Here is a 24885-nt window from a genome sequence, read left to right on the forward strand (position 1 = left end):
GAGAGTTTTTATCATAAATGGGTGTTGAATTTTATCAAATGCTTTTTCTGCATCGATTGAGATGATCATGTGGTTTTTGTCCTTTCTCTTGTTGATGTGATGTATTACACTGATTGATTTGCGTATGTTGAACCAGCCTTGTGTCCCTGGGATGAACCCCACTTGGTCATGATGTATAATCTTTTTTATGTGTTGTTGGATTCTATTTGCTAAAATTTTGGTGAGGATTTTGGCGTCTATGTTCATCAGTGATATTGGCCTATAATTCTCTTTTTTTGTAGTGTCTTTGCCTGGTTTTGGTATCAGGGTGATGGTGGCTTCATAGAATGAGTTTGGGAGTATTCCCTCCTTTTCAATCATCTGGAAGAGTTTGAGAAGGACTGGTATGAGTTCTTCTCTGTATGTTTGGTAGAATTCCCCGGTGAAGCCGTCCGGTCCTGGACTTTTATTTGTAGGGAGGTTTTTAATTGCTATTTCTATTTCCTTTCTAGTGATCGGATTGTTCAAGTGTTCAGATTCTTCTTGATTCAGTTTTGGTGGACAGTATGTTTCCAGAAACTTGTCCATCTCCTCTAGGTTATCCAGTTTGGTTCCATATAGTTTTTCATAATATTCTTGTATGATATTCTGTATTTCTATTTTGTTTGTTGTAATTTCTCCATTTTCCTTTCTTATTTTGCTAATTTGTGCTCTCTCTTTTTTCTTCTTTGTGAGTTTGGCCAGAGGTTTGTCGATTTTATTTACTTTTTCAAAAAACCAGCTTTTGGTTTGGTTGATTTTTTCTATGGTCTTGTTAATCTCTATTGTATTTAATTCCTCTCTGATCTTTATTATTTCCTTCCTTCTGCTGCTTTTTGGGGCTTTTTGTTCTTCTTTTTCTAATTCATTCAGGTGGTGGGTTAAATTGTTTATTTGAGATTGTTCTTCTTTTTTGAGGAAGGCCTGTATCGCTTTAAACTTCCCTCTTAGCACTGCCTTTGCTGTGTCCCATAGGTTTTGAGTGGTTGTGCTTTCATTATCATTTGTCTCAAGGTATTTTTTAATTTCAGCTTTGATTTCCTCATTGACCCATTGGTTTTTCAATAACATATTGTTTAATCTCCATGCTTTCCTTTTTTTCTCCTTTGTTTCTCTGTTGTTGATTTCCAGTTTCATGGCATTGTGGTCAGTAAAGATGCTTGAGATAATTTCTATCTTCTTAAAATTGTTGAGGTTTCTTTTGTGCCCAAGTACATGATCGATCCTGGAAAATGTTCCATGTGCACTTGAAAAGAATGTATATCCTATTTTTTGGGGGTGTAATGTTCTGAAAATATCCACCAAATCTAGTTTTTCTATTGTAGTATTTAATTTCTCTGTTGCCTTGTTTATTTTCTGTCTGGAAGATCTGTCTAGTGATGTTAATGCAGTGTTAAAATCTCCAACTATGATTGTATTCCCATCAATATCCCCCTTTATCTCTGTTAGTAATTCTTGTATGTACTTAGGTGCTCCTATATTGGGTGCATATATATTAACGAGTGTAATATCCTCATCTTGTATCACTCCTTTAATCATTATAAAATGTCCTTCTTTATCTTTCTTTATGGCCTTTGTTTTAAAGTCTATTTTGTCTGAAATCAGTACTGCAACACCTGCTTTTTTGGCTTTTCCATTTGCATGGAATATCCTTTTCCATCCTTTCACTCTCAATGTATATGTGTCCTTCTCCCTAAAGTGGGTCTCTTGTATGCAGCATATTGAAGGTTCTTGCTTTATTATCCAGTCTGCCACTCTATGTCTTTTGACTGGAGCATTTAGTCCATTAACATTTACAGTAATTAATGATAGATGTGTGTTTATTGCCATTTTGAACTTATCTTTGCAGTTGAATTGGTATATCCTCTTTGTTCCTTTCTTCTTCCTTTTGTGGTTTGGTAATTTTCCTTTGTATTATCATGGATTTTATTTAATTTTTGTGACTCCTTTGTAAATTTTTGGCTTGTGGTTACCCTTTTTTGTAAATCTGTCAACCCATTACTATAACTGTTTTTATTAAACTGATAGTAACATGCTCTCAAACCCATCCTACTGTTAAAAAAATTTTAAAAAGAAAGAAAAAAATATTCTATATTTCCCTGCCTCCGTCTCCCACTCTCAGTGATTTGTATGTCTTCTTTTATAATTTCATTTTTACTTTATTTGTAATTCATGAGTTATCACCTTTCCAGTTGTGTGTTTCTCATTTCTGTAGCATCCTGCTGCGTTTCTATTTAGAATAGCCCTTTCAATATTTCTTTTAGCATGGGTTTAGTGTTGCTAAACTCCTGCAGCTTTTTTTTTGTCTGTGAAACTCTTTATTTCTCCTTCTATCCTCAAGGATAGCCTTGCTGGATAAAGGATCCTAGGCTGCATCTTTTTTTCATTCAGGGCTTTGAATATATCTTGCCACTCCCTTCTGGCCTGTAGTGTTTGTGTAGAGAAATCAGCTGAGAGCCTTATGGGGGTTCCCTTGTAACTTACTCTTTGCTTTTCTCTTGCTGCCTTTAGAATCATTTCTTTATCCTTGACTCTGGCCATCTTGATTATGATATGTCTTGGTGTGGGTCTATTTGGGTTCTTCCTGTTTGGGACCCTCTGAGCTTCCTGTACTTGGATATCTGATTCCTTCTTTAAGTTTGGGAAGTTTTCAGTCATGATTTCTTCAAAAACCTTTTCAATCCCCTTTGATCTTTCTTCTCCTTCTGGGACCCCTATTATGCGAAGATTGGGACGCTTTATATTATCCCATAGGTCCCTTATGCTATTTTCATTATTTTTTATTTGCTTATCTTGTAGTTCTTCTGAATGGGTGCTTTCTATTGCCCTGTCTTCTAGATCACTAATTCGTTCCTCTGCATTATCTAGTGGGCTTTGCACAGCTATTAGATCATTCCTCATCTCTGTCAATGAGTTTACCCATTCTACTTGGCTCTTCTTTATAGCTTCAATTTCATTTTTGATATATTTTATATCTCTAAACACTATCTCTTTTAATTCCTTCAGCAATTCGATCACTCCTTTTTTGAAATCTTGATCTAGTAGGCTATTGATGTCTATTTCGTTGATCTTTCTTTCAGAGGATTTCTCTTGTTCTTTTAATTGGGAAAGGTTTTTCTGCTTCTTCATCTTGCTCATACCTCTTTGGCACTGTGGTTTATGGAGTATCAGTTGTTTATTTTGGTCCTTAAGGATTTTATCTATCTGATGCCTATTTAGGAATAGAACTTAGGAAAAAAAGAAAAAAAAATAAGAGAGAGAGAAAGAATTTTAAAAGAAGGGAGAAAGAGGGTTTGAAAACAGTGTATAATGAATAATAGAAGAGTGAGTTGAAGCAGAGTATTAATCGGGTTGAGACGTCCTTTTGAAACCTTTACAAAAAAGGGGGGGGGGGAGATGAATAGATGTATTTGAAACCTGTGTCTAATCAATAGCAGGACATCAAAACCCAAGAGAAATAGAAATGAATTAAGAAGTAAAGATTAAGAGAGTAATAGAAAATAGAACAGGTAAAAACAGATTTTTAAAAAGGGGGGGGGGGTGGTCAGTGTTCTCCTGGAGTCTGTGTGCTTTTAATGTGAAGTCTTTCTGTCTTCGTCCTGTTTTGGAAGCTCAGCTTGCTGTTTTCAGAGGCCCTCCGTTGGCGCCCTCCTCTGTGCTGCTCCCAGCACCTGTCGGCAAGCAGATCGTGCCTCCTCCTAACACTGGGTGAGGTGCAGCGCTCCTCTGCTGTGGGCGGGCGGGTCACTGCCCCTCCGGATGCCGCAGTCAGATGTTGCAGACTGGCCGGGTAGGAGGGCGGGTCGTGCCCCCTCCCAGCACCTCGGTCAGGGGCTGTGTTCCTGCCCGAAAGGCGGGGGTCCGCTCTCGCTCTACCTGCGCTGCTGGTAGCTGCGCTGTTCTGTGCGGCTGCGCGCTCCGCCCTGGTCGGCGCTCCGCCTTGGTCGGCGCTCCGCCCTTCGGCGCTCCGCGGGTGGGCTCGGGGAAGACCAAGGGACAGTCCAGTCCCTGCTCCGAGCCAAAACCCAGCTCCTTGTTTGTCTTTGTGGAGCAAGTTCTCTGAGGGACCAGGATGGAAGGATCCTATCTGCCCCGGGCTGCAGGCCAGTCTCAGTCTGGCCTTTGAGGCTGCTAAGCCCTTCGGTGCGGATGCAGGTTTCGCCCCCGCCCCGCCTGAGTGCTCAGCGCAGAGGATATGGCGGCTGTGCCTGAGCCCCGCCTCTCTTCCCCCGAAAACTTTCCGCGGGTTTTCAGAGATGGGGGTGTGCACCCTTCCCCCGAGAGCACATCAACCTTGCTGTTTTATGGAGGGCCCAGGTTGTTCTGCCCTGTGCACCCACAGCCACGGCGCGCAGCCCCTTGCGTTCCCCCGGGGCTGCCTCCGTGCAGCCACTTCCGTCCTCCGCCAGGCTTGTGCAGCCTGGCCCTGCCCGCGGCTGCCGGCCGGCGTCTCAGGCTGGGTGTCGGGGGGACGCTCTGTGCCCGTTTAACTTAGTTCTGTTAGTCAAGGGCTGCTCTGTACAGATCCGAGCCTCGGAGGCTCCCCCTCCGTCCCGCTGGCCTCTCAGTTGGAGAGGGGAGACCCAGCGAGCGAGCGCCAGTCCTCCTTTGCCGCTCCCTCCCTGTGGGACCCGTCCCGCGCTGCTTTGCCTTTTGTTCTTTCTTTTTTCCTTTTCTCCTACCAGATTTTTGGCGTCTTTATCTTTTGAAGAGGGTGATGTTCTGTCAGAGTTCCACAGGTGCTCTGGTTGGCTGAGTGGGTCTGTAGATGTGAGTCTTGGTGTATTTGTGGGAGAGGGTGACCTGCGAGCGTCCTTCTACTCCACCATCTTCTCCGTCTCTCCTATTCCTAGTCTTTTGAGGAAGATACTGTTTTCCACAGTGGCTGCACCAAACTGCATTCCCACCAGCAGTATAGGAGGGTTCCGTTTTCTCCACAGCCTCTTCAGCAGGATAATGCTCTGTAATGATTATGAGCCAATTATATAGGTTGGATCTCATACATAACCTAAATGTAATGTTGAATGCTGGGCTTTGAATTTACCAAAAAAAATTTTTTTTATCTTCCTAGAATGGAGCTGGTTTGTCAAAATCCAAAGGAAGCCGAATTGGATTTGATGGCACACAATGGGTATGTGTAATAATCAAGAAATTCCTCAATTGCCATGTTCATTTAGTTCGTTCATTTGTGTACTTAGTAAGTATTTGTTGAATGATGACAATGATAGTAGCTAGCTCAGTGGGAGGTGGGAGTAGGTGATAGAGGTGAAGGAGCAGACCCTGTGCCAAGAGCTTTACCTGCAGTATGTCATTTAGTCCTTATGGAAACTTTAAAGAGTCAGTACACATGTTTATCCTCAATTAACTTAGAAGGATTAAGGTTAGTTGGCTAATAAGTGACTGAGTCCAGGTTCTAACTGCTTGCTTCCAAAATCCTTATTCACTAAGCTATAGTGCTTCCCCAAATGAATCAGAATTGACCCAAGAATAAGGGTAAATAATGATTAGGAATAAAAATATCTTCAACATATTCCTTTTTAAGATAAGGAAGACTAGCAAGATGTACAATAAATCTGTTTTGGAGCCTGTACATTTATAAAACATATTTCTTACTTTTTTTCTAATCAAATTTAGGTTGAAAAACAATACTAAAAAATTACATTTATCCTCTTAGCCTGTGCTTTGGATATGAATAGATATTTCTTGTGGATGCATTTCAATCTTTGGCTTCTCTTTAACCAGAGTCATGGAAGGCTTTATGTTAGGTGTGAGTTTTCAAATCACCAAGCACCTGTAAAGTAGTGATAATTTTAGGTCATTGCTGATACCAGTTGGATTTGAGCTACTTTTTAAAAGATAAAGCCTGGGTAAAAAGGTAAAATCCTGTATCAGGCTCCTCAACTATCAAGTCTAGAAGTATCAATGTGAACTTTTAATTTATTGAAAGTAGGAGGTGTTTTGCTCTGTGTAGTCTGAGGGGAAAGGGTAGCTTACTGTTCTGTACTTTATAATATGTTACATACATTTCTACTTTAACATTTTACCTTATAAATATTTGTTTATCTTCCTCAGTAGACTGTGTACTTCTTGAGAAGAGGGATAGTGTATTATTCATTTGTGTGTGTTTTTTAGCCAAATAATATACATGGTTTCTGTGAAGCACTCTGTATATTTTTATAAAATTAATGAATAAAAAAAAGTAAGATAGATTGTTGTATTAGTTTAGAAGAATTAAGGGGATTCTTTTCCTCTCAAACAGCGTGCAGTTAAAAAATTTGTTATGCTAACATCGAGTCAAAATATTCCTGTGTTCCTTATTGATCCTTTGATTCTGGAATTGATTAATAAAAACTTAGAACAAGTCAAGAATACTTCTCATGGCTCCACTTCAGAATGCAGGTTTTTCTGTGTTCCAAGAGACTTTACTGCATTTGCACTACAGTACCATCTATGGAAGAATGAGGTGAGATGATTTGCTTTCAGGTAATGGAATGTGTTTTTTATGAAATGGTATGGCATTAAACTAGTTTAAACTGTAAAACACTTAAAATTTTTCAAAAAGATTTTTATAAGTGGTATCAGGAATATTTTCAGCTATAAGTAGCAAAACAATTAATAATGGTAATTAATAATAATTAATAAATAGAGGATTTATTTTTCTTGTATAACAAAAGGTTAAAAGGTTGGTGGACATTGGTATTAGCTCAGCTGATGTTAGCATTTGCATCACTGAGATTCTTTCTTCATTTCTCTCCTCGTCACATAGCTGTAGAGCTCTGAGGCCCCATAGCTATGTTCCAGGCAGGGAGATGACTGGAAGGGATGGTGAGTCTGTCCATCCTTTGAAGGAAAAAAATGTTCTCCGAAACTTCTTGGAAACTGCTTATAGCTCACTGTCCAGAAGTATGTTCACATATCTGCTTGTTGTGAAGGAGGCTAAAAAACCAGGTATTTAGCATTTCCATCAGTGTATGCAGGTAGGTGGGAAGGGATCTGGTGGTGAATTTTCACCATCTGCTACATAAGATATACAAGAGGTAGTATCCTTTGTCTGTAGCACTATTCTTTCCATGTTGTAAGTGCACAGGGCTTGTTTGATACTTGAGTTAGTGCTTCTTAGGAGTATCCAAAAATTCACATTTATACTTCCATCCTGCTTTAAGATTACAAGGCAAAAGTCAGACAGTAGTCAAAAAAAAAAAAAAAGTTCAACCAAACATGCCAAAAATTTGCTTATTTCTTTATTCGGATTACCTCTAACTTTCTAGTTTCACTGTTTTTCATTAAGGAGTTACTCAAGAAAGAGTAAGGAAATTAGCACGAGACTAAATGAACTCATCTGTTTAGTCCACCGTCCGTGGTAGATGTGCACTGGCGCTGCAGGGGATCTGTTTCAGTTGTGTTAGCCCCGATAGGAGGGGCTCATGCTCCAGGGTGACAGTGTGGTCTGGCAAAGCACTGTAAGCTGCACGCTTCCACGTGATTTTTGTTTGCTTATCTTTCTTTACTCCCAAATTTATATTTTGAAAATATTTAAACTTATGGAAAAGTTAAGACATGGCATTTTTTAATTTTTACTTTTAATCAAAATATTATTAGTGCTAAGTCTAAAAAGTCAAGAACTAGTGCAGAGCTCAAAGTGAAAAAAATCAGTACCTGACTTTCTCTCCCTCTTCCCCTTATTCCCACTTAGAGCCAGCCACTTTCAGCTCTCTCTAGCTTGTTTATCTTCTTATTTGTAAATGAAATGTTTATGCTTCTGTTTTTAAATATTTCATATTTAGATTATGAATTATGAGAATTTGTCTTTGTATCTATTTTGTCTCAGGCAGACACACCCCCACACAAACACTTTTTTCCCATTGTCATCAAAAATGAGTGAATTCAGGGGAGGGTATAGGTCAGTGGTAGAGTGCATGCTTAGCATGCACGAAGACCTGGGTTCAATCCCCAGTACCTCCATTTAAAAAAAAAAAAAAAAGACTGAATCACATTTTGTAGTTAAAGCACTAGTCACTGTTTATCTTATTAATCATATGATTATTTTCCTTTTCTCATATGACTTTTTTTCTCCCTTTTCGTTTGCTTGTTTTCTATATATTTATCAATAATCCATGTATGAACACAGCAATAGAAATGTAAAGCTCACAGTAGGATCTAACACATCAGGTAATCTCTCAGTTCATTATTTTCCCCTTGGGGATGTCCCTCCTAGAGCTATGGTCTTTCTGCCCTAGTACAGTCTGGTCTACTCCGCAGGTGGTGGTCTTAACTCCTCTTCACAACATTTTGGGAATTCTCTTCTGAGAAGGGGGAATGGGAGGTTGAAACCTTTCATATCTTAAAATGTTTCTTTTTACCTAAACATTTGATTTCTAATTTGGCTTATGGAGCAGTTAGCTTCTGCCATGTAACAGATGCCCCCAAATTTAGTGGCTTAAATAGCAACCAAGTATGTAGCTAATGATTCTGTAACTTAGCCATTTGGGTGTGATTCAGCAGGGCTATTCTTCTAGCCTCAGCTAAGCTCGCTTATGCAGCTGCCAATCAGCTGGGCAGCTCTGCTTCTCAGGATGGCTGGCTGTCAGGTGGGGCAGTGGAAGTGCCTGAGCCATGTGTCCTTCATTCTCTGGGCTAGTCTAGGCTTAGAGAAAGCAAAAGCATGTGAGGTCTCTTTACATTGTTAAAACATTAAGATTTCTTATCCATGAACATGAAATATATCACCTTTAATTCAAGTGGCCTTTGGTGTTCTGTAATAGAATATCCTAAGTTTTCTTACTTTGTGCATCTTTGTGAGATTTATGTCTTGCTATTTTAGTTTTGTATGTGGACCGAAAAGGGGCCTTGTGGTGGGTGTTAATGTAGATACTTTTCCGCTTCTTTTTCCAATTCATTATTATAGGTGAATTTGAATGCTGTTGTCTTTTGTATTTTTATCTTGTTTCCCAGCAACTGTACTAAATACTGAACTCTATACATAAACTCTGATAGCTTTTCTCTCCTCCTTCATTCCCCCACCTTTTTTTCTCCTCTTTCATTTTCTTTCTTTCTTTAAATGTAGATCATTGTATTCTCTGCACAAAAAGACAGTTTGTTCTCTTTCTTTCCAACTCTTATGTTTAATTTCTTTTTCTTGTCTTATTGGTTTAGGTAGGACCCCCAAGATACAATTGAATAGAAGTGTTCTTTCTTTCTGAACTTTTTACTGCTTGAATGTAAGGCTTCCAAAATCGATCCTTTCGTTTTCTTATCTTTGCTCTGTGATTTTTCATCTTTTTCTAACTGTTCTACTTTTAAACAAAATCTTTAACAATGTCATTGATTTTTTTTTAATTTTCATACTTTTGTTTTCTAAAAGCTCTGTGTATGCTGATTGTTTCTTATAATAGCATACTTGTTTTTCATGGGTGCAGTTTTGTTATTTTTGCTCTGCAGATTTGAAAGGTTTGGTGTTTTTAAAAAGTCTTTTGCTCTCTGCTGCATTTTGTTTTATTTTATTTGTCTGTTTTTCATGATACAGGTTTTCTACAATGTTTGTTGACCTTTGTCTGTTCATATTTAAGAATGAGGCACTGAAAACCAGTTGGAAGCTTCTTGTTATGGTCAGGCCTCATGAACTGGTGGACTTCACTATAGGGTAGTAAGAGTATGCCAGCTTTTTCACTGGAGGGACTCTTAAATGTCAGTATTTGTAGGTCATTTCTATGGGACTCTTGAGTTCCTCAGAGAAAAAGCCTACAAGGCTTATAAATCTTTTTTACAATGAGTATTTTATAATGTTCCTTTATTTTCCCAAAATAAAATGTATAGCAATTATAACTTACCTACATACATAATCTCTCAAATCAATGTAATGTCTCACCTACAATATAAAGTGGAAATAAAAGGAAACGTGTATTTCAGTGTGTAAATGCTCAGGCCTGACTACACTGGAAGACATAATGAAGTAATTCAGATGCTTTCACTTATCGGTAGGATCACTGAATGTGATAGCTTCAAATATAGACTCTATTATGAATGACACTGTCGTTAGTAATCAGCTTTCCAAAATAGTAGACAAGTGTCTAACAACAAAACAGTGAAACTGCCTCTCCTTTAACATGGCTGTTGTGTTCCTGGGAAATGGAGGCTCATGTAATTATGAAAAAGTTTTTCATTACATGATTATCTGATAGAACATTTGAAGTTATACAAGACTCAGGATAGATTTTCATATTTTGGATTGTAGCATGTCCAGTGTCCCTGGCCTAACCTCTCGATGCCAATTGTGTCCTCCCTAATCATTATAATAACCAAAAACATCTCCATAAGTTTCTAAATTGTCTCTTGGATACAGTACCACTTGCCTTGAGAACCGGTCCTGTAGAAGAAAGAGCATATGCCACAATTGGCAAACCCAAAAAAACCAGTCAGTGGAAGAAACCAAAGGTCAGCAGTATTCAGATAAGCACAGGGGTTCATGGTTATCATTTTATACGTAGGACATCATACAGACCCTTTGGATAGTCCTCCCTAAACCTTCTCCCAAGGTAGAGCTAATTAATTAGATCACCAGTCTAGTTACTATAGACTTAATTTACGTGTGACTTTTCTTTGTTAATACCATTACCAAACGGCAAAGCATTGCCAAGGCAACTGGGAGTGGATTTGTGCAGTAGTCTTGACCTAGGCCTTTGCTCTGTTTGATCAGAGCAACTGCTTTGTTCTTGACTGTGCTCTGTCATGATTATAAGAAGGCAAGCCACTTTGTGGTTCTGCCTGTTCTGTCTGTCAGTCTTTCCTCCCACAGCCCAAGGGCTGATTTCTCCTCAAATTCTGCCTGGCCTTTTCAATTTTTTCCAAATTTACCAACTTACAATGCTTTTCTTTCATCCTGTACAGTAGATTCCTTCTCTTACTTGGCCATTCTCACCCTCAATCAGTGCATTCCACCTCATAGGTGTACCAGGAAAGAAAAGGAAAAAGAGGAACCTACAGTTGATAATCCTAATAGAAGGAGCATCAGGGTGAAATTGTATTAGCCAGGGTAAGTTACGTTAGTTGCTACTAAAAACAACCCTAAAATCGTATTGGCTTAGTGCAAAAAAAGGAGTAATTGTCTTTAGTTAGAATCTAGTGTGGATATTGTTGGTCAGGGATATTCCTGGATGACTTTGTTATAAGCGGTAACTTAGGGATGCAGGCTGTTTCATTCGTGTGACCTTCCTATCTGGGAGTTCTTTGCTTCTCTGCACACAAATAGAAGAGGGAGAGCAGGGGAGATCTTATGAGATGTTGTAAGGCCAGGCCTGGAATTGGTATCTGATACTTCCATCCACATTCCTCTGACCAAAGCACAATTTAGCTCTATATCCAGAAAACAGAAGACCATTTTTATTGGCACTAGTTAGCATTCTCTACCAGAATGATCACTTTCTCTTGTTTAACAGTGTAAACAACAACAACAACAACAACAAATATCTATTGAGCACCTGCTGGGTACTAGCCACTCTGTTGACTCCCGTGGTTGAGAAACTTGTAGTCTATTAAAGGAGTTTAACCAAATAAAAAAGCACAATCAGTTCTGTGATAAAGGTTTGTGTGTGTTACAAGAGCATAGATGAGCAGACAGCTAATCCAAATGACAGCACTCAGAGGCGGTGAGTGATGTGAATCAACTACTCTTGAAAAATGTTTGTGAATGCTGTGCCTCATAAGACAAGCTTTCAGACACAGTTCCATCCTGTAATAACTTGAATGTCTGGTATTAACCACTTAGAAGTCTATTCTCCTTAAATGTAGACTAGGCATAGTAACATCTTCCTTGCTGACCTCACATGGTTTCCGTGGACATCAGATGAGATAACGAGCATAAATGAGCTTTGTATGCATTACATTAGTGTGGACTAGAGAGGCAGTGTTGTGGAGTGGGGAGGATCTTGTGTTTGGTTAGTAAGGCCTAACTGCTGGCAGTGGCTTTGCCTCTTACTCGTTTTGTTTCGTTAGACTTCTGTGAGTCTCTTTCCTTACCTGTAATATCTGTGCTACTTACTCTCTAGGATAGATGTCGTATGTAAACGCAATAATGTCTATAAAAGTTCCTTGGAAACTACATTTCTATTCAAATGTAGTGTTCTTAATAAACAATACTGTTTAATCATCTGTAGAACTGGTTGTTGAGGTTAGGATTAAAAATCTACCATGTAGATTAATCCTTTTACATGAGGTTTATACAATAACTAATGCTGTTGGAAAACGCACTTTGTTTTGTAGTATATCTCAGTCTGTTTTCTAAGGATTTGCATTATGATGGACTTCTGCTTTAGTAGCAGTTCAAGGTGTTGGGATATAACTGTAAGATGAAAACACTGCTTTCTGAAGCACCTTTGAAGATTACTAGAAGTTAGATTGAGAATACAGGTTTAGTTTTAAGTACTATCCTTATATTAACATTTACTTTGTAGATACTAACCAGTGAACACTACAATGAGTGAGCATTCTCATTCCAAGGAAGAAATTTGTATTAATTTTCATAAAGAGAGCGTTTAAACATGTCTCCACGCTGTGTGGTTTCTCTTTTTGGTCCTTTCCTTTGCTGTCCCACCACGACCTTCCCCTCACCCCTTCATTTTTTAATCTTCAGGCAAAGAGCAGATTAGCACAAAAATACGTGTGACTTAATACAGTGTAAGAATCACTTTAGTTTTGCTCCTGGTATTTAGTTTTAAAGAGTCGAGCTTGATGTTTCTTTGGTTTTAGGAAGGCTGGTTTCGGATAGCTGAAAATATGGGATTTCAATGTCTGAAGATCGAGAGCAAAGACCCCCGGCTCGATGGGATAGATTCACTTTCTGGAACTGAAATCCCCCTGCACTACATCTGCAGGTTGGCCAGTCATGCCATCCACGTGGTGGTTTTTCATGAGAGGAGTGGCAACTACCTCTGGCACGGCCATCTGCGGCTCAAAGGACACATTGACAGGAAATTTGTCCCTTTTCGAAAGTTATCATTTGGTCGTTATGCTGGAGCTTTTGACAGGTAAATTCCGGGGTCTCAAGAGGAGATGTGAAACCTATATTGTTCAGTCATGAATTCTCACTCTTTCTTTTACATTTAGATATTAAATCTAAAGTGTAATTCACATAAATCCATTTTGAAATGTAAATATTCAACAGTAGGAAACTCCTGCACATGTGCCCCAGGAAATATGTATCAGATTGTTCATAGCAACACTGTTCTTAATGCCCCAGACAAAACGCCGTTTATTCACACATTGAAGAATCATACGGCAGGGAAACTCTGAACTTGTGCTCTGTGTAACGACAGAGACAAGTACTACAATGTTGAGGGACACAAATGAGGCATAAAATAATAACTAGTCTTATGATTATATTTATAATATAAACACAGGATAAAATATGTTCATGGATTATACTTAAAAGTGGTTAAAAGTTACAAATGTCCAGTAGGTATAAGATAAAAAGTTCTTGGGAGGTAGTGTACAGCATGATGACTACAATTAATACTGCTGTATTGTGTATTTGATAGTTACTGAGAGAGTAGGTCTTAAAAAATAATGTCTAAGGTAGTTGAAGGAAATATGCATAAAGTTTAGCTATTTGGCTTATGTTGTATGTTTTGAAGAGGCTGCCAGTATTCTGGGTTAAGTCCTGGTAATAAATCTTAACTTTTGTTTTCAGGCCAGAGTTACAACAAATTACTATTGATGGATTAGAAGTTCTCATTCCAAAGGAACCAGTGCACTTTCTAGAAGAAATACCACACTCTAGATTTATTGAGTGTAGGTATAAAGAAGCTCGAGCATTCTTTCAGGTTCGAGATAAGCAAATGTTGTACTTCTTAAATTGAAGTGTGTTTATTTGTAATATTTCTGGGGGGGGGGGAATGAAGGGACTTATGGAAAACAGGTAAGAAAACATCTTTTCAGATTTGCCTGTTCTGGATTTTTTTTACATGGATTAAACATTAACCTTAAGAAACAATTTCTTCCCTAGTTGAATGGTCTGCTATTTATGGAGACGTTGTTTTATTTGAATAGACTTCGGGTAGCCCATAAACTTTTTAAAGGTGATGCATGCTGTTCTTCAAGCAGTCCAACTAGGATGAAGCCACGTAGAAGATGGACCGTGTGGATTTAGAAAAGACTTCATGCAAAATACAGTTTTTCTCAGAAGATTGGCACTGAATATGAATTTTTGTGTGTTTATGAAGGTTTTTTGAAGATAAATGCTACATAAAAACCAAGTGCTTCTGAACTTTACTTTATTCTGCTGCTCTCGCTTTCAATTCAATAAACATTTATTAAAAGCCAGCTTCCCAGGAACTCTCCTGACCCTGGGGATATAAAGATGAATTTAAAGGACATGAAAGTTCAGCTCTGAGAAGTAACATGAAACAGAGATACAGTGAAAACAGTCAGACTTATGTGTTGTTTTGGTGCCCTTAATCCTTCTACTTGCCCTTTATTTTCTGAGGTTCCCTTCCAAGAAAGCTGTGAACACAAAAGGACAGGAGTGAAATGGGAAGATGAAGTACCAGCTACATCATCACAGGCCCAATGCCCAAGCTGTAAATGCAAGGTTTTGTCTAGTAGGCTGTGTTGGCTCCCAGGACCCAGACCTGATAGGCCAGTTGGGCCTTCCTACTCCTGTTCCCTTAAATCCATAGTTGCACGACTGGGGAACATACCAGTCAGCCTCATGGATGAAATGCTGGAAAACTGTGTGTGTGGCTGGGCCAACTCTAGTCGGCAAGGGCTGCGCTGCCCATGATATCCCCATCACAGAGTAACAGGAAGCAGAGATGCATTCTGGTGCTGAACTTGACCATGCACTGTTCCTGCCTTCAGGGGTTTTGTTCTGGTTGCCACCTCTGTCATAGCAATTACCGCAGTTAATTGTGAACGTCTCTCTTGTCCCTCTATGAGATTATGTGAACTTACTGGCATTTTATTCACCTCTGTAGCAAGTACCTGGCACAAAGGAAAGATCCTGTAATGATGGGGATGTGCATGGAGAATAAGGTGCTCATCTGAATCAAGTGATTTTTTTCAGGACACTTACCAGGACTACTCCATTACCTCACAAGCAATTGCCCAGGCTTATTTTGTTGATCTTTGTGAGGAGGCAGTGTAAAATGTACAATGTTCCCGAATATTGAGAAATCATGAGGGTAATTTTTAATCATATTTTCAAATTCCATATTTTCATGTTTGCTTTTGAAGATTTAAGGGCAAGCATTCAGTCAGCATTTGAGTAAAGAATATGGATGACAGATGCTTGGAGGGCTTATCAGCTCATCATAGCCTCATTCTTTCGGTGTGTGACGTATCATCACATGGTGAGGTTGTAATGCTATCTGGAGGTTTATATTCATGACAAGGTCAAGTGGAACTTTGTATTCGATCTTCATCGCGTTGTCTCTCTACTCGCAGCAAGATAGACTCGTGATCACTAATTTGTTTTTCTCCTCTGATAATGTATTATTATCACAAATGTAAAGTGTCTAATGGGATTGGTAACTTTTTTTATCCTCATCCTCGTAAATGTTTCATTCTTCATCCTTATGTTAGACTCATGACTGAAAAATACCGGGAGGGTCCGTTTTCAAATTAAAGCGAACATACATAACTTTGAACACTTGATGGCGCCAAACAGTCTTAAATACAATTCCTGGTGTAAAACAAGCAATGAATTAATCTAATAGATCCCGTAAAGCAGCCTCCTAACTTCCTTTTTTTAAATAACAATTTTTTGGAAGCATTTTTAAACTTTCAGAATAATTACCAAATACTATACAAATAATTTTTTTCCCTGAACCATTTGGAAGTAAGTTGTCGACCATATGCCACAAAACCTCAAATAATTTAGCATTTCTTAAAAACAAGAACGTTTTCCTACGTGTCTTGATACAAAAATCAGGAATTTAACACATCGATCATTACCATTTAATATCCATTCAAGTTTTGCTTAACTACTTCAGTAATGACCTTTATTATAAAAGGTTTCAGTTCAGAATCACATGATGTATTTAATTTTTCTGTCTCTTTAGTCTCCTTCACTCTGGAACATTTTTACAATCCTTTTTTAACTTTTATGACTTTGATATTTTTGAAGATTATAGGTGTGATATTTTTAAAATTGTCCCTTGTTTGGGGTTTGTCTGGTTTTTACTCATGTTAGGTTCATCTTTAGTAGAAATAACACAGAAGTGATCCTGGGCTCTTCTCATGACATCCTGTCAGGCGCTACATGATTTCAGTTTGTCCCATTACTGTTGGCGTTCCCTTTGATTGCTTAGTTAAAGTGCTGTCTGCTGGCTTCACCCTGGCGACATTTCTGGTTTTCCCTTTGTAATGAGTAGGTACTTGGCATGAAGGTATTTAAAACTATCATCATCAAACTCTCAGTTAATTTATTTGTTTACATCAGTATGAACTCATGATTTCCCATTTCCTTCAGTGACTTATAGGCCACTATTTTCGTTATTTTGACCCTCAAATTGTTCTTCCATATTTGGCCAGTGGGAACCCTTCATGTAGCTTCTGTGTCCTTTTTGACATGTCTCCATCATTTCTGGGCACTTTCTTGCTTTTGGGCACAAGACATCTTAGGTTAATCTTGTAATTTCTCTCCTACAACCCTGGAATCAGCCATTTCTCTGACTCCTGGTTCCTTTTAGAAGCCGAGCCTGGATGTCAGGTGTGCTCATTGCTATTTGGGTTTTGCTGCCCGCAGACCCTCTCAGTGGCAGGAGTGGTATATGTATGTGTGTATTTCTATATCTATCAAGATCTAAGAATTCACACTGATATCTTCAGTCTAATTAACTTACATTTCAGTTAAACAGCATAGGGTTCATTTCCATATTTGTGACTCCCTTCTCAAACAATAAGAAACCCGACTCCTATTATCCTTTATATATTTACTTATTTGTTCAATCTTTCATCTTTTCCGCTGCTGCATTTGGATGCTATTCTCATCCTGCTTGGATATTCCTGTCCCCAACCAGGCTGCCCCCATATATAGACACACTGCTCACCCTGCTCAGGCTCTGGCCACATAGGTTTGGGAAAGGTTGCCTGAACGGGAAAGTGCAAATGGACTTGATATTTAAACTAGGATTTAGTCTTTTTCTGGAGGCATGGTAATCCCAATATATGTGTGTGTGTATATATATAATTTTTAAATGAAAAAAGTATGTATAACTGTAATTTTAAAGTCCATAACAAACGTATAAGGTGTACAGATGTATATATACATATATATATATGTATGTATATATACACACACATATACTTTAACACATATGAGGGTTAATCCTAAGAAATGGAATTTATGGGAGTGTTGTGTTAGGAAAGGTATGTCAGAGGCAGGGATATGTCCCTGCAGGGGCAGCCTCAATTGGACATAACTATCAGAGTAATGTTTTTGTGGAGCATAAAGTTTTCATTTATTTATTGTTTACTTTGATCCTTTGAGTCACTCTGAAATAAGGCAAGGATTCACCTTCAACAGATAAGAAAACTGTGGTTTCAAAATGTCAGTTACACAGTCATTACTGATTGATCATGGCCTAGATCCAGGGTCTCCAAACTCCTGGCTTCAGGCTTTTCCCCTACAGCAGGAATAAAACATGCATCTCCCATTCCATTCATACGTTCTAGGAGAAGTTATGGCTCTGAGGTTATTTTCATACTGAAGAGATCCATACACCCTGTATATTCTGTAGAATGTTATTTATCTCCAGGAATTCCTCTTTCTTCCTAGGGATACTTTTTGCTTGAGATATATGGTCCTTCGAGGAGCTATATTTCTTCCTGCTGTTTTATAGAAGAATGCCAGGATGTTTTAGGCTATTGTGGGCATGGGAGGGGCTTCGTCAGTCATTTATTCATTTACCCATTTATCAATATGTGTTGCTAACTTATCATATACCAGACACCGTTCTAAATTTGTACATGTGGTAATGGGGAGATTCAGTACCTGCCCTCAAGGAACCATCTCTACAGCCTAGTACAGGAAGTATTAATAGAATCAACAATTAGGATTAACTATGATAAGAATTATAGTAAAAGTACATATAGGAGTAACTGTTACAAGCTCACTGAACAGATTGTTTCATTTGTCTTTGCCTGTGTCTAGTACCAGACAGAATTTTTTTGCTCTGTAAATGTTGAGCTGAAGAGGAGCACTGGGAGAATAAACATGTATGTGTTCATGGGAATATCAGGGAATGTTTTTCAGAGGGTAGAACTGAGATCTGAAAGATTTTGTTAGTCAAGGGCATTTCAGACAAAGGAAAAATGTAGAAATGCACAGAGGCTTGAAAAGTTGTGGTATATTTGGAAAGTTATAAGTCATTGATGTAATATGAGATATGAGGAGGGTGAAGATAAGGCTGGACCAGTCATCTGTACCTGAACACAAGTGTCCTTGTCTGCTGTGCCAAGAAGTTTAGATTCTGTCCCATGGATAGTGAAGCATCAGTGAAGAATTTATAGTGCTTTCTTGGTTCTAGAACACCCTAAAAATGAAGAAAACCAAGGCAAAAAGACTATAAGTAAATGACAATGATATCTGTATAGAATCTCATAATCTGTATAGAATCTCATAATGAGGTATTTTTCTGTCATCCATTATCTCATTAAATCTTCACAGCAGTCCTACAAGGTGTAATTGTTATTCTTTAATTATTATCCTTTAATTACTGATGAGAAAGTTATATATGAGAGAGGTTTGTTCTTTCATTCTCTCATTTATTTAAGCACTGTTTTAGACATTGGAGATACAGTGATAAATGAAGTCACGTTCCTCATAGAGCTTATATTCTTCTGAGGTGATATGCCCAGGGTCACAGCGAAAATGAAGTGGAGTTAGACTTGAACACAATCTGATGCAAAATCCCAGGTTCTTTCTACTGTACCATTCAGTCGTACCAGTGAATGATGAAAACGTCATTTAATGTGTTGGCTTCAGATATGCTTGTAGCTCTCTTAATTAGCCTTCTTTTCCCCTAACTGCCCAATCTGCTAAATTGTGATGTGGAGGAGGGAATTGTTAAAGGTGTAAATCTCATCCCTTGGGAATCCTGGTTATATTTCTTTGTTAACTTGTCTCTCCTAGAATCTACTCTTATTTTAATGTGTGACTAACAAGGAATTCTGAAACTTTATTTTCTTAATAGAAAAATATATAATAAGGGATTGATTTTCAAGTTTAACTTGTATGTCACAAAAATATTTCTAACCATTTAGAAATAACTAAAATAGCTGACTGTTATATTTGTAGCAGTACCTTGATGATAACACTGTGGAAGCTATGACTTTCCGGAAGAGTGCAAAGGAGTTGTTGCAACTAGCAGCCAAAACTTTGAAGAAATTGGGAGTGCGGTTCTGGCTGAGCAGCGGAACTTGTCTAGGTAAAATTCTGGTTGCTTTACATTTGTCTTTTTGACATTTCATCCTTGTTGGCTTTAGGTGTGACTGCTTGCGATAACAAGATATCAGCGGTATTCAAAGTGTCATATTTATGGACAGAATAAACATAGGACATGGAGCAAGGATTTATTGATTAAGTAACTTCAGAAACATAAAATAGAGAATTGTGTTTCCCCAAATTATAAGTAATATGTATGAAATTTATATCAGAACATGTAGACTGCATGTGATTATCAGGTTATCCTTAGATTAGCATTTTATTATTTCTATCCCAAAGAAATAATAACGCCTTAAAAAACAAAAACAAAACTGTATTCTGTTTCTTCACTTACACACAATACAAACAACTGGCGTTGCACTAGAAGCTTCTAACGAGAGGAAGAATGGAGTGTCATAAGGTCTTCTACGAATCTCATCCAGATCATGAAAGTGTCACTGATTGGACATCAGTGTCTCACCACATTCTATTCATCCTGAAATGGTGAAAGGTAGATTTTTCTAGAGTCTTTAGGCAAGTTGAAAAATCTGAGAAATTTTTGGATCTCTTTCCACTGTGCATTAGGTCACACTTCTTTGGAATTTAGAATTATTTAGAATCTTAATTTTTTTTTATTCCCTCCTGTTTATAACTGTAGTTGATTATAACTGTATTCATACAAAGGCTAATTCTGCTCCTGTTTTTACAGGATTATTAATTTATTGTGCAGTTCAGGAGACTATTTGAGAGTAAAAGGAGTGCCATTAGTAATTATTGGGTACAACAGGTGTAAACTGGGGTACCTGGTCATCCTGTCTGTTAGGCTTTGTGGAAATTTACATGGTTCTTCCTGTCAAGGAGCCTACAGCTAGAGTAAGCAAAAAAAAAAAAAAAGAAAAAAAAAGTACATGTCATTTATATGATATATGCTTTTAAGGTTTAACTTTTTGAAGCAAGATTGTTTTAGAGACCATATCCTCAAAAATACTTCTTAATCATTTGTCATGGTTTGTTTTGAGTTCTTAGCCCTGTGGTTTTCTTAATTTAAGGGCGTTTATAAAATGATGGAGTTGGATTAGATGCTATTTAAGGAGCCTTCCATTTCTAATAGTTCATGATTCTTTGATAGATGCAGATTGTAGATTTTTCTTAAAATAAAGGTGAGATCCCATGCTAGGCTTCTAAATATCTATGTTAAAATGAAGTTAAAGTTTAGAATTCCAAACAGTATTTCCCAGAGATAACTGTAGACATTTATTTATTTTTTGAATACTTTGGATGGAAGGATTAGAAGGATAATACAGGGAACCCAGAGCCCTTAGTAATATTAAGGTATAAATTTTGTCTTTTTAGAACGGTACCATAGCACCTAATTTAGAAGTAGATACATAGTGAATTCCTAGAAGTAGCTTTTGACAGTGTGGTGAAAACTGAGGCTGATACTGCTCTTCTTTTTTATTTGACCCATCAGACACAAGCTGTTCAGAGCTGTTAGGTTCTACAAATTACTGCTCAGGAGAGGGATATTGGTTAAGCAAAAGAATTAAATTACATTTTTTAGCATGTCTTAAAGGCAGCCTTCATTATGAGAGAGTCATGATTAAACGTTTTAAAAATTAACTTAATGTTTTAAACGGATGGCCCAGTTAATATTATCATCGTTAATTGTTTATTCAGAAATTAAAATACATCATGGAAGTTTTTAAGGCTGCTGAGTGCTCAGACCAGTGAAAATGAAGGATGGAATGAAAGAAAGATCCTTTAACAAGTAGCTCCTGTAATCACAGAGTTTAATTAAGGATTTAATTTTTAAAAATTTTAGTAAAGCACAGTAAGTCTCATCCCTCTGATATAAAATACACTGTTACAAAGACTATCCATTATAATATAATGACTAATTTTTGCAAACTTAAGTTTTTTTTTTTAAGTTTTCTTATTCTTTTTTTTTTTTTTAGGATGGTATCGGCAGTGCAACATTATTCCTTATAGTAAAGATGTTGACCTAGGAATTTTTATTCAGGATTACAAATCTGATATTATTTCAGCATTTCAAGATGCAGGACTTCCACTCAAACACAAATTTGGGAAGGTCAGTAACAAAAATCTGCTTTACTTCCATTAGTAACATGTCTCAAAAGTAAAGTTTATATTAAACAACTCAGGGATGTTTAAGAACATTGCATACAGCATTTTATCGCTCAGTATTGGCCAGGATGAGTTCAGCAGAAGCTTATCACCACTTGAGACTTCTGCACTATTTACGGAAAACAAGAAAATCTAGCTTTGTATTGACCATGAGAAGGTGAAAAGGCTCTTGGACTCTTGCAGATGAATATATTGCCATTATGTTAGGCAACAATATAACAAAATAATTAATTAACATAGCATATAGTATATAATTATATAATAACTAAGAGTCCCACCTACCCTACCTGAAGTTGTGTTGTTTCTCATGAGTCATTTAATTTTATGTTCCCTTAGGCATCATATTATTATGAACACGAAACAATACATTGATTGCTAAGGATTAGAAATATAGAACCATTTCAAATAGAACTTGGATTTCTTGTTTGTTTTACGTGCCCTAGGTCATAGCAGTTTTCTCAGAGGTCATCTAGGAATAGGTCATCATGGCATAGATGAAATTTCCTTTTGACAATTTGATTCCTATGCCCTAAGCCTATGACTCCTAGCAATCACCTTACTCTTAATTTCCTTGTTCCTAGGAAGTAGAAGTATGTTTTGTCCCTGGCGAATTACTTCCCTCATCATAGTCATTCTAGTGTAATTAAAAATTTGATAAAATATCTTCCTGAGATCAAAGTTAAAGCAATAGAACTCTAGTCAATCAACAAATGTTTCCTTAACCCTCATTCTGCTGGGCACTGTGCTCTGCACCTGGGACACAAAAATGAATAAAGTACAGTCATTACCATTGAGGAGTCCACTGTCTAACTGGGAGCAAATAAATGCATAAACAATGAGTAAGTGATTAGTGCTGCAACAGACAGATGCACCAAGTACAATGGGAACACAGTTATTTGTAGGGTAAGTTTCTTACAGAAATGCCCTCAGAATTCCTCATATTTTTAGGTTTTATTTCTTTTTTTCATGTATATAATATCATGATACATGGATTTCTGTATTACATTTACGTAAGTACTTATTTATTCATTGTGATGAGAGATTTACTTCCTGATAGTTTTACTTGGTTATTAAAAGGAATAATTTTTCTTTGATTCTTTTTCTTCTTTAGTTAGAAAGGGGGCTCAGGAACAGAATGTTCTGCAGAGTGATAATTTAACTATACTATAAGTCATTTACTCTGAATTGTCATCAGTTGTAAGAAGCAACATTATTTTATATGCATTTAAGAAAGAAATCAAACAATGATGTACTACTGATGCATCCCAATTTCAGAGATGCTCCAATTTGAAAAACAGTATCTTAAAACCTATTCTCTCACTGTATAAAAATAAGAACCTTTTTTTAATTAAAAAAAAGTAGTTCCTTTGTTTCAGTCTGTGAAGGTTTTCATCTTCTCTTAGGTGGAAGACAGCTTGGAACTATCATTCCAGGGAAAAGATGACGTAAAACTTGACATTTTTTTCTTCTATGAAGAGACTGACTATATGTGGAATGGAGGCACTCAGGCCAAAACAGGAAAAAAATTTAAGTATGAATCAGATAAGTACTTATACAAAGGGCTATAGATATAACTTCAGAAGGTAGAAATCAAGAAGTAACCGAAAATAGGGGGAAAAAACAAGACTGTCAAGGCTCTACTGTTGGCTGATTCTTTTTCTTCTTACCCATAGAGCTCAGGTTTGCTTAAGAAGTGAGGACTACTTATAAAGACAGTCCATGAGGATTTGTCAGTCCAAATAGGCATTACAATTAGAAACCCTTGAGTTATCAGAAAGGGAAAGCCAAAATAAGGAACAGAAAAATCAAGCCCTGAGCCTGAGCCAAAACTGATTGGCTGTTAGAGCTGTAGGAGCTTGATAATTTGATGGGAGTGGTAAGGGTCAGTGATAAGGAGATAGTCAAGGTGAAAGGAAGTTTAACTGAAGAAATTGGAATTGGATGGAGCTGAGGTCATGAATGCTGAGCAGGCTCTGGAGTGCCTTTAGCAGAGACCTAGGGCTAATCCTTTAAAAGATACTCACCAGGCTTAACAGTGACCGTATCGTCAAACGTAAGGTGATATCGTAAGATATACCATTATTTTATGTTCAACCAAGAAAGGAAAGACACTGCCAATTATGATCTTAAGGCACTTGGATTCAGATGGAAAATTGCAGTGGGTAGAGTATCTCAATTCTGAATCAATTGATGGAACACAGTATGCTAGACTGGCATTTTGAACATTTTTTTAAATGCTGCCACAGTCAAACTCCTGGATGACAAAAGACAAAAATGACATTAGAGGAACTCTGTACCCTTTGTGATACAGTTGGCCTATTTTCAGTTCTGAGAGACAGAGAGAATGAATGGGAAGGAGAACCCAAAGAGCATGGGCTCAAGTCAGGCAGACCCGGGAAACCTCAGCTTCACCCTAACCTGTGGCCGTGAGCTTTTCTGAACATTAATCTCCTCATGCATTAAATTTGAGTAGCACTACTGTGTGTCAGACACAACAATGAGCATTTAGCATGTACTGACACATCTAATCCTCATAACAGCCGTACTCTGTGAGGCCCTGTGAATGTAAGTCATTTGTGCAACATCACAGTGAGCAGGTGAAGGAGTCAGACAGCAGCCTGTCTCTAGAGTTCATATTTTTAATCACTACCCCCACTGCCTCCCTAGTATACCTGACAGTATGAGGCCCTTAGCGTCACGCTTAGCACTTATTATCAACAAATGGTGGTTGCCATTGTTATTATTTAATACTGTTAATATGATTGCTAATATGATTACTATCATTATTGCCATTCTTTTGGTGGTTATGTGGCCAGTAGTACAAACTTACCTCAGTAGTACCAAGTAGCTGAGATTGGAGCTTCTGTCATTGAATAAACTTGAGCCACTGGGCACAGTGGGGAATGTTCTTTAGCACAGAAGAGGAATTCCAAACTCAGACTGGTTTCTCTTGGGTACATAGACACACCCTACTGGGATCGCTGAATCTTTATGTGAAGGCAGGGAGTCTCCGTGTGAGGTTAAATTTGTTCTGCAGGTTTGAGAGTAATCCAGACCCTTTTCTTAATGTCATAAAGGGTCCCCAAATTGACAGTGACCCCAGAGAATATTCTTGAAACTTATTTATCATAAGAAATTATTTTGCTTTATGATAACAAACACTGTCATACTGAGTAAGTGCTGATTATGAGACAAATTAGTAACTTAATGAATATATAATTGGCACTCTCACTGTGGCTTAGGTGAATGGATTTCTGACATTTAGCTATAGTTTGCTTATTCAAAATATGATAAAGATGCCAAAT

The 24885-nt window shown here is 37.7% G+C and overlaps 1 protein-coding gene across 4 annotated transcripts in view; it reads left to right on the forward strand.

Moving 5' to 3' along the window:
• Nucleotides 1-24885, forward strand: part of FKTN (fukutin) — a 57028-nt gene that overhangs the window by 14713 nt on the left and 17430 nt on the right. For 3 of the 4 annotated variants that reach the window (XM_074361934.1, XM_074361935.1, XM_074361936.1), the window contains exons 3-9: nt 5090-5149; nt 6278-6481; nt 12760-13037; nt 13700-13832; nt 19310-19439; nt 21391-21524; nt 22984-23111. In XM_074361934.1, coding sequence (XP_074218035.1) covers nt 5090-5149; nt 6278-6481; nt 12760-13037; nt 13700-13832; nt 19310-19439; nt 21391-21524; nt 22984-23111 — 1067 coding nt within the window. The remainder of the gene's footprint in view (nt 1-5089; nt 5150-6277; nt 6482-12759; nt 13038-13699; nt 13833-19309; nt 19440-21390; nt 21525-22983; nt 23112-24885) is intronic. The other variant, XM_074361937.1, reaches the window with a different exon arrangement.

Source organism: Camelus bactrianus, chromosome 4 (genome assembly GCF_048773025.1).
Source record: "Camelus bactrianus isolate YW-2024 breed Bactrian camel chromosome 4, ASM4877302v1, whole genome shotgun sequence".
Lineage (NCBI taxonomy): Eukaryota > Metazoa > Chordata > Mammalia > Artiodactyla > Camelidae > Camelus > Camelus bactrianus.